At 37.0% G+C, this 12,793-nt stretch overlaps 1 protein-coding gene across 3 annotated transcripts in view; it reads right to left on the reverse strand.

The window, feature by feature from the left end:
• The window catches only part of LOC117402733 (1-phosphatidylinositol 4,5-bisphosphate phosphodiesterase beta-1-like), a 310,538-nt gene that overhangs the window by 73,154 nt on the left and 224,591 nt on the right, over positions 1–12,793 (reverse strand). For all 3 annotated transcript variants that reach the window (XM_059024263.1, XM_059024264.1, XM_059024265.1), the window contains exons 20-24: positions 9,339–9,493; positions 8,147–8,311; positions 4,992–5,091; positions 4,800–4,904; positions 3,194–3,303 (exon numbers count right to left, since the gene is read on the reverse strand). In XM_059024263.1, coding sequence (XP_058880246.1) covers positions 3,194–3,303; positions 4,800–4,904; positions 4,992–5,091; positions 8,147–8,311; positions 9,339–9,493 — 635 coding nt within the window. The remainder of the gene's footprint in view (positions 1–3,193; positions 3,304–4,799; positions 4,905–4,991; positions 5,092–8,146; positions 8,312–9,338; positions 9,494–12,793) is intronic.

Raw genomic sequence — 12,793 nt, forward strand, 5'->3', positions numbered from 1 at the left:
CAGCTGTATTCTGAACCTGCTTTAAGCGATTGATAAGTTTACAAGGTAGACCAGCCAATAGGGCATTACAGTAATCCAGACGAGATGAAACAAACACATGAATTCAAATTTCTATGTCAGATTCTGCAAGATACAAACGGACTTGAGATATATTCTGCAAATGATAATACCAGACTTCACTATAGTTGGAATGTGATGCTGAAAACTAAGAGTAGAATCAAATAAGACTCCAAGACTTTTCACAGCTTGCGAAGAGCTAATTGGGGGGCTGTCAAAGGTCACTGGTTGTGGGATTTTCTTTAATGCTGTTTTAGAGCCAATTAAAAGAAATTCAGTTTTATTTGCATTTAACTGCAAAAAAAATGTTGACATCATAAATACTCAGTAGCTGATCAGTAACGCATTCCCACAATGTAATTCTAAAACCAAAACAATACAAAACATAGCGGACGGCATCTTGCTTGTCCTGCCACACACAATAAAATCAAAATAATGTTGGCTTTTCACCATTCTATACAATACGCAAATAATACAACAAATCATAAACATAGCGCACAATATATACATAGGGGAGGGGCTCCCCGTCACACATGTCAACAAATATTTGTCCAAATCTAATATACATGTATAACCTTCAAACTACAGATAGGCAGACAAATGCCAGGATAGTTCGCATCTTGTAGCCTGTTCATATTACACATGCCTTTCAGCCTCTTTAGTATTGGAAACTATAAGCAAAATTTAATCAGCACTGCAGTACAAATTTAAAGGCTAAAAAATGACAAGTCTGTTAAAAAGATGTGCATAATTCTGTGGACTGAATACAAACGCTGAAAAAAAATGGAGAATACCTTGTCAAACAAATCTGAAACACCGGACGTATTATAGTACAGGTAGGAACATAATTTACAAATAGTTCTTTATAGTCTATCCATAATACATTATTAGAAATCTGTGTAGGCATTTCAGCAAATAAAAATTGCTGCTAATAACAAAACTGTAACTATGCAAAGTCATAATCAAAGGGCAAACAGTCTGATAAATATGCAATGCATTATGAGTTTTATAACAATGCAATAATTTTTAATTTAATACAGTTCTAATCATTCTACATCTAGTTCAATGTGCAGTTATGAGTTCCACAACTAATCAAGCTAGAAAAAAAAAACTGAATAGTTTAATTTTGCATGATACTTGAGGGCAGATAAAAGAATTTGACAGCAGAGTGATTAAAAATAGCTGAAACTGAGTCCTTTATGACATTTTCTTTTTTTCTTTCTTACAATTATATGCAGTTCCGGTATAAGAAATGATCTTGCCAGAAGTAATACAATTTAATTCAAATGAATACACCCCTTTGTCATCCATTATAACCTCTGCAGTATCTGCTTTATAAACATGTTTGTCCAAATCCACTATGCATAACACATGACCTTAAAACTTGAAGTAGGCAGAATAAAACCCAAAGAATCACATTAAAAAGACACATGCCTTTCCCCTAAAGAGGCAAGTTTTCCTGATTGCACAGCCTCTTTAGTATTGCAGTGTTTCAATGGAAATGTAAAGGCTGAAAATGACAATTTGGGCACAATGAATTAAAGTAAAAGTAAATTGATATCTGCTGAGGAAAAAAAGAAATCTAGGACAGGATAGTACTTTTAATCCGATGCCCAAACTTGAAAATGATTTGGATTTCTGAAGGGGAAAGGTTCAAACCCTTCAGCTGTCTACATAATAATGTCCTGCATTATGTTTATTTCTCACATTTTAAGTGACTCCATGGTGGCAGGTGGTGTTGTGCAGCCTATACAATTGATTGTGGATTAAACACATTTTAAATTTGGAGCAGGACAAAATGGATTCATATGTGTGCTGTAGATATAATTTGAATTGTAAATGTATGGAGGAGAATTTCAATGTATTCCTCTGAATTTAAGCACCCTCGATTTTAAGATGCATCCCAAATTTCAAACCCTAAATTTGAGAAAAAAAAAAAAAAAAACATACAATAAATATGCATTTACAAAGATAAAACCTTAAGCACATGGAGACAGTTTGCAGCTGTCTGCTGTCACACTGCATCACAGTTATGTGCTTCTTCTCATTTCCATTTGTGATTACTCACACCTGTTTTTCTCCCAGTTTTGTGATCTGTGCTATTGCTTGGCATGTTGAAAAATATGGGGGTCTGATCAGGATTTCCGATCTGTCCAAGCTGGTACTGTTTGTTATTAATTCTGAAATTGTAAATGCTTCTCTATGAATTCCTCAGGAAGCTAATGACACTTCTTTGAAAATGGCTGCCTGAATGTTATGGATGATTCGAGTAACGTTCTGGTTTATCTTTTTTCGACAGTAAGTCATGTTGCTGCTTGTGTATTCGGACAGTGACGTCTCTGTTCATCTTTTCACAGCAGCCAGTCACGTTGCTGTTTGTGTATTTGTATAATCACGTCTTTTGTTGGCGATTTTAATTGGCCACATCACTATACTGTAGTCGAATTTAAGACGCAGGCTATTTGTGGGAAGCAAAACAACTGTTTAAAAAAGTGCATCTTAAATTCGAAGGAATACGGTATATAACTGAAAATGAAACTTTTTTTAATGCAATAATTAGTTCCCTTACATTTGTCATTCATTTGAGAGAAACAATATAATGCTATTGCCTCTGCTAGGAAGTCCCATTTTCAATTGAAAAATCCTGCTGAAAAAATCAGTAATCTGTGCCCACTACCATCTCACTCAATAGGTAACTACAGCAGCTGCCTCACAGATATTACAAAAGCACTTACTGAGATTATAACTCAGGCACTATATCATTATACAGGTAAACACCCTAGCAGAAAGACCAACTTCTGATCAATTACTGGTTGTTTAAAATGTACCATTAAGAACATCGGTGGTGGGGTAGCTGGATGGTCAAAGCTGGCTAACAGCAGGGACAAGAGAAAGAGATTGCAGTTTAAGTGCTTTTCACACACCTGTATTAAACAAAGAAATAAAATGGCTCCTGTTATATGCAGGTGGCCATCGCCAAATTGGCAATCAATTAACCAATTTGGGAATGGCCACCCCATCCCTGCCAAGTTTTAATTTAAATCTTAGCAAACTTCATTTACACAAAAGCACACAAAAACACACAATATATTCACTGTTACATGCTCAGGGCCTCAGTCCTTCCACAACAACTGACCTCTTTCTTTACTTCTTCTTCATCCTCCAGTGTCAATGCAGCCAGCTGTCTGGCTCTTTGTTCCATTAGATTTACATATCTTATGGGGTTAGACAACGCCTCAATCACATCTAGAAATAGAAAACACAACCAATTTTAAATTGAATTTGTTTACAAACAACTGTATGTAGTATGATTGCAGTTTAACAGCACTGTACCTGCAAATTGCAGCACTAATTGAATTGCCTCTGCAATGCAACTCCAGTGAGGACAAACAGCTATAGCAGTATCATGTACACTAATTTACATTTAATATGCAACGCATTGTTTGTTTTTCTCTATATACTTAACAGTATTTTTTTGTCTACTGAAGTCTAAAAAACATGACATATTCTCTCTCTCTCTCTCTCTCTCTCTCTCTCTCTCTCTCTCTCTCTCTCTCTCTCTCTCTCTCTCTCTCTCTCTCTCTCTCTCTCTCTCTCTCTCTCTCTCTCTCTCTCTCTATATATATATATATATATATATATATAGTGAGCAGGGAGAGGATTAAATTTATCCCTGCATGTGCACATTTTGTTTACTTGATTATTATTATTTTATTGTTAATTATCCCACATGATTCCATAGCATAACAAAAGATATTGGTCAATCATCTGAAACCCTCCTTTACAAAACTTGATTTAAAGCGCAACTGGACGTTCCAACACAACGACGATCCTGTATATTGACTTAAAGCAGATCTTACTGCTGACACCTCTCCTGGGATGTCAGTGTTTCTAGATGACGCACAGTCCAAAAAGTTAGCCACTGTATTAAAACACTGCACTCTGTCTAATATATTCTATACTTTTTTTAAAAGCTTTGTACCATTTTTCCTCACATGCTGCTGAAAGGATACATAATGGTAACATTAGTAGCTTGTGCACAACCGCTGTGATCTTGATATCGTGTAAGTATTTGATGCTGTGCACTGAAACCTTTTAAAGTAAAGAACATCAACAATGAATACCTGTTTATAAAGGACCACATATTATAGGGCTAAATTATTCTAGGTATACACTTAAAAAACCTGCCCCCTGAAATTATAGCAAATTATTTACAAATTAAACTAGTTAAAGTGGATTCAGCATGTATTATGCAAGAAGAAACAATTTAGTTGCAAACTAGATTTTTGTTTTTTCCATTACATCCAGCAAGTGCACACAACAGTAACAATGAACTGTAACAATCAATAGGAATGGGCAAATACATCTTATGGCCAAATGTAGTATTATATCTATGATACATTTTACTAGAGCCTTGGCTATTTACATATACACTGCACAGTAATTTTTAAAATAATGATAATGCTCATTCTGGAGACTGGATAGGCTGTGGGATACTTCCTTAATAAGCCATATTATTGAACTACACTTCGTAGTAAGTGGATATAGAAGATTTAAATATGTTTTTGTTATGTTCATCTTGAGACCAAGACCAAGGGTGGTAACTTAAAGACTTTGTTAAGTAAACCAGATGTCAGTTCCCTCGCTCTATATTCAGAGGTACTTTATTTAAGCCTGAAAGGCTAGCTAAAGATTAACACATATATGACATGCTTTCAATAGACTGAATAATGGACTATTACCTGCAAAGGTGTCTGGAACATAATCTTTAACTTGTATATACACAAAAACAGTTGGCAGCACCAGAGGCTGATTCTTTTCATTTCTAAGGCTGATGTAGTGGTAACCTAAAAAAGAAGGCATTAGTATTAGAGATTTTTTTGTAACACAGACAAAAAGGTATTTTGTTGAGAGGTAGACAGTATTTTACTTACCTGGTCGAATAGCTGAAACTGGTATTATCCGATGGCCTATAAATTTACCACCTTCTTCAAACACTGCTATCCTTAGGGATGCCAAGGAAGGCAAAACAACCTAGTTATATAGAAATAGTTAGATTTAGATGAAAATATTACAGTTTGAAAGATCAAGGATTTGACATACAGGGTGTAAAGTTTAAGTAGGATTATTCTGTTGCCAGTGTCCTACTAGTGGACACTTGGTCATGAAAATGGCTTTATATTTTTTATGCAGAAAGCTAAAAATTGAGATGGACAGTGATCAGTGGTTCTTTCTAATACCTACCATCAATTCTGTTGTTTAACAAGTTACAGTACTGTGCAAAAGTTTTAGGCAGGTGTGAAAAAATGCTGTAAAGTAAGATTGCTTTCAAAAATAGACATGTTAATAGTTTACATTTATCAATTAACAAAATGCAAAGTGAGTGAACAGAAGAAAAATCTACATCAAATCAATATTTGGTGAGACCACCCTTTGCCTTCAAAACAGCATCAATTCTTCTAGGTACACTTGCACACAGTTTTTGAAGGAACTCTGCAATTAGGTTGGCCCAAACATCTTGGAGAACTAACCACAGTTCTTCTGTGGATTTAGGCAGCCTCAGTTGCTTCTCTCTCTTCATGTAATCCCAGACAGACTCGATGATGTTGAGATCAGGGCTCTGTGGGGGCCATACCATCACTTCCAGGACTCCTTGTTCTTCTTTACACTGAAGATAGTTCTTAATGACTTTCGCTGTATGTTTGGGGTCGTTGTCATGCTGCAGAATAAATTTGGGGCCAATCAGATGCCTCCCTGATGGTATTGCATGATGGATAAGTATCTGCCTGTACTTCTCAGCATTGAGGGGATCATTAATTCTGACCAAATCCCCAACTCCATTTGCAGAAATGCAGCCCCAAACTTGCAAGGAACCTCCACCATGCTTCACTGCTGCCTGCAGACACTCATTCGTGTACCGCTGTCCAGCCCTTTGGCGAACAAACTGCCTTCTGCTACAGCCAAATATTTCAAATTTTGACTCATCAGTCCAGAGCACCTGCTGCCATTTTTCTGCACACTAGTTCCTGTGTTTTCGTGCATAGTTGAGTCGCTTGGCCTTGTTTCCACGTCAGAGGTATGGCTTTTTGGCCGCAAGTCTTCCATGAAGGCCACTTCTGACCAGACTTCTCTGGACAGTAGATGGGTGTACCAGGGTCCCACTGTTTTCTGCCAATTCTGAGCTGATGGCACTGCTGGACATCTTCCGATTGCGAAGGGAAGTAAGCATGATGTGTCTTTCATCTGCTGCAGTAAGTTTCCTTGGCCGACCACTACGTCTACGGTCCTCAACGTTGCCCGTTTCTTTGTGCTTCTTCAAAAGAGCTTGGACAGCACATCTGGAAACCCCTGTCTGCCTTGAAATTTCTGCCTGGGAGAGACCTTGCTGATGCAGTATAACTACCTTGTGTCTTGTTGCTGTGCTCAGTCTTGCCATGGTGTATGACTTTTGACAGTGAACTGTCTTCAGCAACCTCACCTTGTTAGCTGAGTTTGGCTGTTCCTCACCCAGTTTTATTCCTCCTACACAGCTGTTTCTGTTTCAGTTAATGATTGTGTTTCAACCTACATATTGAACTGATGATCATTAGCACCTGTTTGGTATAATTGTTTAATCATACACCTGACTTTATGCCTACAAAATTCCTGACTTTGTGCAAGTGTACCTAGAAGAATTGATGCTGTTATGAAGGCAAAGGGTGGTCACACCAAATATGGATTTGATTTAGATTTTTCTTCTGTTCACTCACTTTGCATTTAGTTAATTGATAAATATAATCTATTAACATGTCTATTTTTGAAAGCATTCTTACTTTACAGCAATTTTTCCACCTGCCTAAAACTTTTGCACAGTACTGGTTCCTGGTGCGGGACCCCTCTCTTATAGTGGGAGTAGCATTCAGCTGCCTGTGTGGCTAATTTTTGTTTTCCCACTCTGTTTGGTTTTGCATTTTTTTGTGTGTGTTTTCCCACTAATGTGTTATACCATTATTGGTATAGCCAGCTGGGTCTTCTCATATAACTCAACCCTAGAAATTACCATAGCTGGCAGCCTAGTGGTAGCCAATTGCAATTGCATTGGAAAATTGTAAATACAGTGATGCGTCATGTATCCGCCCATCACACTAACCCTTTATCTGCCATGATCAAGCTCTTCAGCAACGTCACCCAAGTGCACAGCGTTAATGCAAAATGGCTATAGGAAAGCGTTTTGATTGATGACTAAACCAAAAAAAAAAAATAGGGATTGTGTTGCACTGAGGATAGCAACTAGGTCAACTGTGCAAATCCAGGATAGGGCCCTGTGTGATTAAAGCTATAAAACAAGTGTGCAGCATGAAGCCACTGACAAAATATATTTGAATTTAAACAAACTATTTCCTGGTTTTCTTACACATTTTATTAGCCAATTGATTTAAGCAGTATTTCAAATTGGACTTATTGTATTATGTTCGTTCTGGGTTTCCAGTCTTTTCACACTGGACTTTGTTCCCACTATTCAGTGATACTGAGCTGATGCATGTAAATAGTAGTACCATTTTAGCTGAGCCCACAATAAATCTTCAAGATAGTATATGATTACAGTACAGGCAGCAGTGTGGAGTAGTGGTTAGGGCTCTGGACTCTTGACCGGAGGGTCGTGGGTTCAATCCCCGATGGGAGGACACTGCTGCTGTACCCTTGAGCAAGGTACTTTACCTAGATTGCTCCAGTAAAAAACCCAACTGTATAAATGGGTAATTGTATGTAAAAAAAAAATAATGTGATATCTTGTAACAATTGTAAGTCGCCCTGGATAAGGGCGTCTGTTAAGAAATAAATAATAATAAAAGTACCATGAAGTACAAACCTGTAAGATGAACATTACCGAATGTGAAAAGGTGTTGGTTAGGGGCTTTCCCTAACTTGGCATTAGGAGCCCTTTATTAACTATTCATCCTTGGAATGGAGCAAACCCACATGCAGAGGTGTAGTAGCAATAGTTTGTATGACTAGTACAGTAATTTCTCACCATATTTTGTTGCAGAGTAAACACTTTTTTATACATTTTTATACACTTTTTTTAATACCGTATACAAACATCACTTACCTTCTTAAAAACTATGGGTTCTTCTTCCCAGACTGGGTTAACTGCATTTCCTTGGGAAGTCTTTGTTTTAAAAGCTTTCCGTCTGGTATCGACAGGTAACCCATACATATCTATTTCAACGTAAGTGCCAACTTTTTTATCTGATAAAAACTGTCCAGAAATGATCTGTATATAGAAAATTAGACAGTATTACAATACGATATGTGAGGAAAAAAACAGAATTTTACATATTGATTTTCATAAAAACCTGAAATTCCTGGACATACTGCATCCTGGAAAAATATATTAGACCACTACCCTACCTACACCTTAAGCAGTGAAAAGTAACCTAACGTGTTAATTAATTATTTTACATGTAACGTTAATTTTAAAAAATATTGCCTGACAAAAGCAGACAATTCACACTTTGAAACACAATTTAGGGATACATGTCATAATACTGTTGTTTTAAATTCAATTTGGATTTGCAAATAACCAAGAAGAAAGTATTACTTCATGTTAAAAGTATGGATTTAATCGCTACTGTTCGCAGAATTCTGTATGCAGAATACACCCCGCAGTGCCAGCTTGCAAATGAATAATTTAGCTCACTTTATTAGTGCATATTTTTAGATTAGTGAATAGGGCGCAGTATGGGTTTCCCTTGCCACGCAGTATTTCAGGTAACTTATCACCGTTTAGTGCATGAGGCACTTAGTATTTTGTGTAGTTGTTTTTTTTTTTATCAGGGATGACACTGAAAAGCAGTTAGGATAGTCCCTCTCCAAGTTTGTGAAATGTCTTAAAGAGAATTTGTCTCCATCTTTCACAGTGTGCTTTGTGGCTCAACAATTTGGTTCAGTACTCACCTCCAATATGGTTTTCCCCTTGTCCCTCCACTATGATACCACAAGGTTGTTTTAAGATGTCTGCTTAGCTCACTGGTGAACCCAGTTCCACTAATATCGCACTTTACTTTCCCAACTCGTTCAAAGACATCTCCTTTATGACATTCCATCAAACTGGGCTGTATCAGCTGTGGATGGACCTTTTATTCCTGCTACCATCAGTATTTTTCAAATCAGATACATATTGGAGGTGGTCTAACACTTCTTCCAGAATGGCTTATATTGTAATTTAGTAAATCAAGTGTACATTTTGTATAGCCTTTAGCAAATCTGAAAATGTGAACAACTGAGTTTTGAGTACTTACCTTAACTGAAAGAGTATTAGCTACTATTCCATCCACAGTTGACTCTGTGAAGGGGTCAAAGTGCTTATCTGGGCGTCTCATAAACTCTGGTTTCAGTCGATATCCACACTTCCCATTGTATTCATACATTCCCAAATTTAACTGCATAGACAGGTCTATAAAAAAAGAACACATTTTGATACACACTTTTGGTCCCTGTTATCAAACTGTTTAGTTCAGGGTGATATTTTCAGTATTTGTTGTGGAACAAATGTAATGTAACAAAAGTAGTACCAATTAAGTGGGCTTCAGAGAATTATTTAACTTTGATATATGTTTACAAATACAGGTTAAAAATAAAGAGGAAAGAAAAGGGAATAGCAATAATAATGTTACTGAAAGAACAGCTTTGTATATAGTTCTGCATCTTCAAAGTCAGTCCTGGAGCTACCATCATATATCAAAGAAACAAATGATTTCCAGTGTAAAACAGACAGTAACATGCAACATCAATTTAACGAAGACACTTTACTTGTTACCTTTGATGTCCCTTCCTTATATCCAAACATCCTTATGAAGATGACTTACTTGCGCTAAAAGAAGCTCTTAACAAAAGAGTGATCAAGGAACCAACTACAGAAATGCTTACAATACTAGCTTCTCACTTCTCACTTGTAACAATTTAACTTTTTGTGAGAAACACTAACCTTCAGATATAATGGATAGCAATGGGTACCCACATTCCATCCTATTCAAACTTATTCCTGGGAAAACTAGAAAACCACATCCTTGTTATTAACTTGCTAAATTAATTGTACAATGTTAATATCAAGAGCATCTCTGCTCAACAAGGTGAAAAATAATGTCATTAAAGAAAATATCAATTCCATTTGTGGTTGATATTTACCCTACAGCGCCAAATTACAAACGTGCAATTAGTGGGCAATTCAGTAAAATTCCAGATAGCCATTCCCAAAGCTCTTGTCTTATTTAATAAGAGCTTAATTAAAACAACCCATCATATTACTGTACCTCAAACAGATGCACTACCTGTGATACTCTTGAAGAAACTGTTACTTTCAATAGTACTATAACAAGTAGAGCCTACAGTATAACTATCAATGTTATTTATGTTATACAGTACAAACATCCTGACTGCAAGAAACAGTATGTGCTGCTGTACCCTTGAGCAAGGTACTTTACCTAGATTGCTCCAGTAAAAACCCAACTGTATAAATGGGTAATTGTATATAAAAATAATGTGTAAAAAAATAATGTAATTGTATGTAAAAATAATGTGATATCTTATAACAATTGTAAGTCACCCTGGATAAGGGTGCCTGCTAAGAAATAAATAATAATAATAAAACCATCAAATGGCCTGCGTACTTGTTTCAGAAGGTCTGCCATAATTACCAAAAAGCTGAATCAACCAAAGTACTTCAATTCTCAAAAGCTTAGTCTTGCTGATATTAAGGGGTAGATGTAAGGATACGCTCAAAGTGATTTGCGGGTGCAAAACCCCCATAATGCGACCGTAAATCGTGTTTAGGAGCCGTAAAAGTCTGATATTAGCGTCCACTAAAAATGCGGCATATGTAAAGAATGGTGTTCACCTGGTGTTTGCACTTTGCCGTCAATAATCTATTAAAATTATATTGATAAGCATTCAAATGAAGAAAAGAGCATGGAATTGGACGGGATCTGGATACTAAGCGGACGCAAATGTTATAATGTGATGTAAGGAGCAACTGCTGTCCCTCCAAAAACTTTACACCTCTTCTTACGAGGTGCAAACCATTGCAGAAGTGAGTAACTAAGAGCTGTTGACGCACGTTTGGACGAGAAGGACAAGATGAAGAAGACACTGCATATTCAATCCCAGGGTCACTTTGGTTTGGGATGCCGAAGGATGTGGTGCTAAAGCGTTATCGTCTCACTCTGCAGGCCATCCTGCAGGCCAATTGAGGGATGAGCTAGACCCTAGCGTCAATCGAGGGGCCGCTATCCCTGCACATGTGAAAGTGCTGTGTTCTCTGCACTACTTAGCCTCTGTCTGGAGGGATAGCCCATTCCACCTTTTCCAGAATGCTAGGCAAATTTCTGGATGTCATGCTAAAAAGCACAGGCAAATACATATCATTTCCTAGGGATACTCGTATAACTGTTGTTGGCTGAGACTTTTCTGAACAATTCCGTTTCATGCTGAGTGACCTCAGCCATAAGGACTCTCAGCTCCTTCTCAGAAAAAGAGGACTTTGCTGCCCTTCCTCTGACATATTTTTTTTATTATTTGTATTTTCGTGCTCCACAAATGTCTACAGCGCCTACTGCTCTCTGTACTCCTAACTCCGTCACCTCTGGGCTGCAAGTGCAGCCGCTTAATAGACCAATGCGCTCATTGAGACTCTCATTATCATAATATGCGGATCATTGTTTGTGTGTGTTGAGTAATTTGCATTGCTCTTAAGCTTACATAGGGTGCAGTGCAAAATAATTGCCTGGCCGCAATGCAATTCGAATTTTGCCAGCAATTATTTGCACTGCGCCTACACTTACATCTATCCCTAAGAGTCTTCCAAACTTTATAACTACTGCAATCCCTGTGCTGTTATTGTTAAAATAGTCAGGCTCTGAAAGCAGACAGCACACATAACAATCACAGTGAGGCAGAGCAACTAAACTAAGAAATACATGTCTTTATACATAATTCATGCCTGTGTGAGCAAATCAATTATACAGTATATCTATATATACTGTATATCTATATCTACTATATAGATAGATAGGTAGGTAGATAGATTTATTTTTTCAAAATAGCAAACCAGGGTATAAGGTACTGGAAGTCATAGAGGGAACATTCACAAAGCCATAAGGAAAAGGAAATTTAAGTTACAAAACTACGTTAATTTAATACAAAAGCTCTTATGAATGAATGGTTATCTTCTCAGAAAAAAATTGAATGACTAAACTTTAAAGACAGTAAACACAGCTCCCGATATATTCTAACAGCTCAAAATGTAAGCATAAAAGAAACACCTTTTACTACAGCACTGTCAAAATGCAATGGTTTCTTTAAGTAAAGAAACATATTATGATTATAGCGATTATGACAATTCAGTTGTATAAAACAACAGTTTCTCTTAAGAAATAAACACCTCAGGATGTCAAGTACTCTTAATTTTTTTTGTTTTTACTGTTTTGGTACCATGGTGGTTTTGCCACACTCTATTCTACCCACCTTTAGAATGAATCATTCTCCTGCAAAGTTCACCAACAAATTACATCAGGCCAGCAAAGACTGCCAACAGCATAGAAAATGTACCACAAATCGGAGGCAAGTTTGTAAAAGACTGTTCAACGCAGCTCTTATAAAACACTGAGAACTGGCTGATCTAAAGGTATACAGAATCCCAAGACAACTACGAACACACACACACACACACACACACACACACACACACACACACACACAC

Source organism: Acipenser ruthenus, chromosome 5 (assembly GCF_902713425.1).
Source record: "Acipenser ruthenus chromosome 5, fAciRut3.2 maternal haplotype, whole genome shotgun sequence".
Lineage (NCBI taxonomy): Eukaryota > Metazoa > Chordata > Actinopteri > Acipenseriformes > Acipenseridae > Acipenser > Acipenser ruthenus.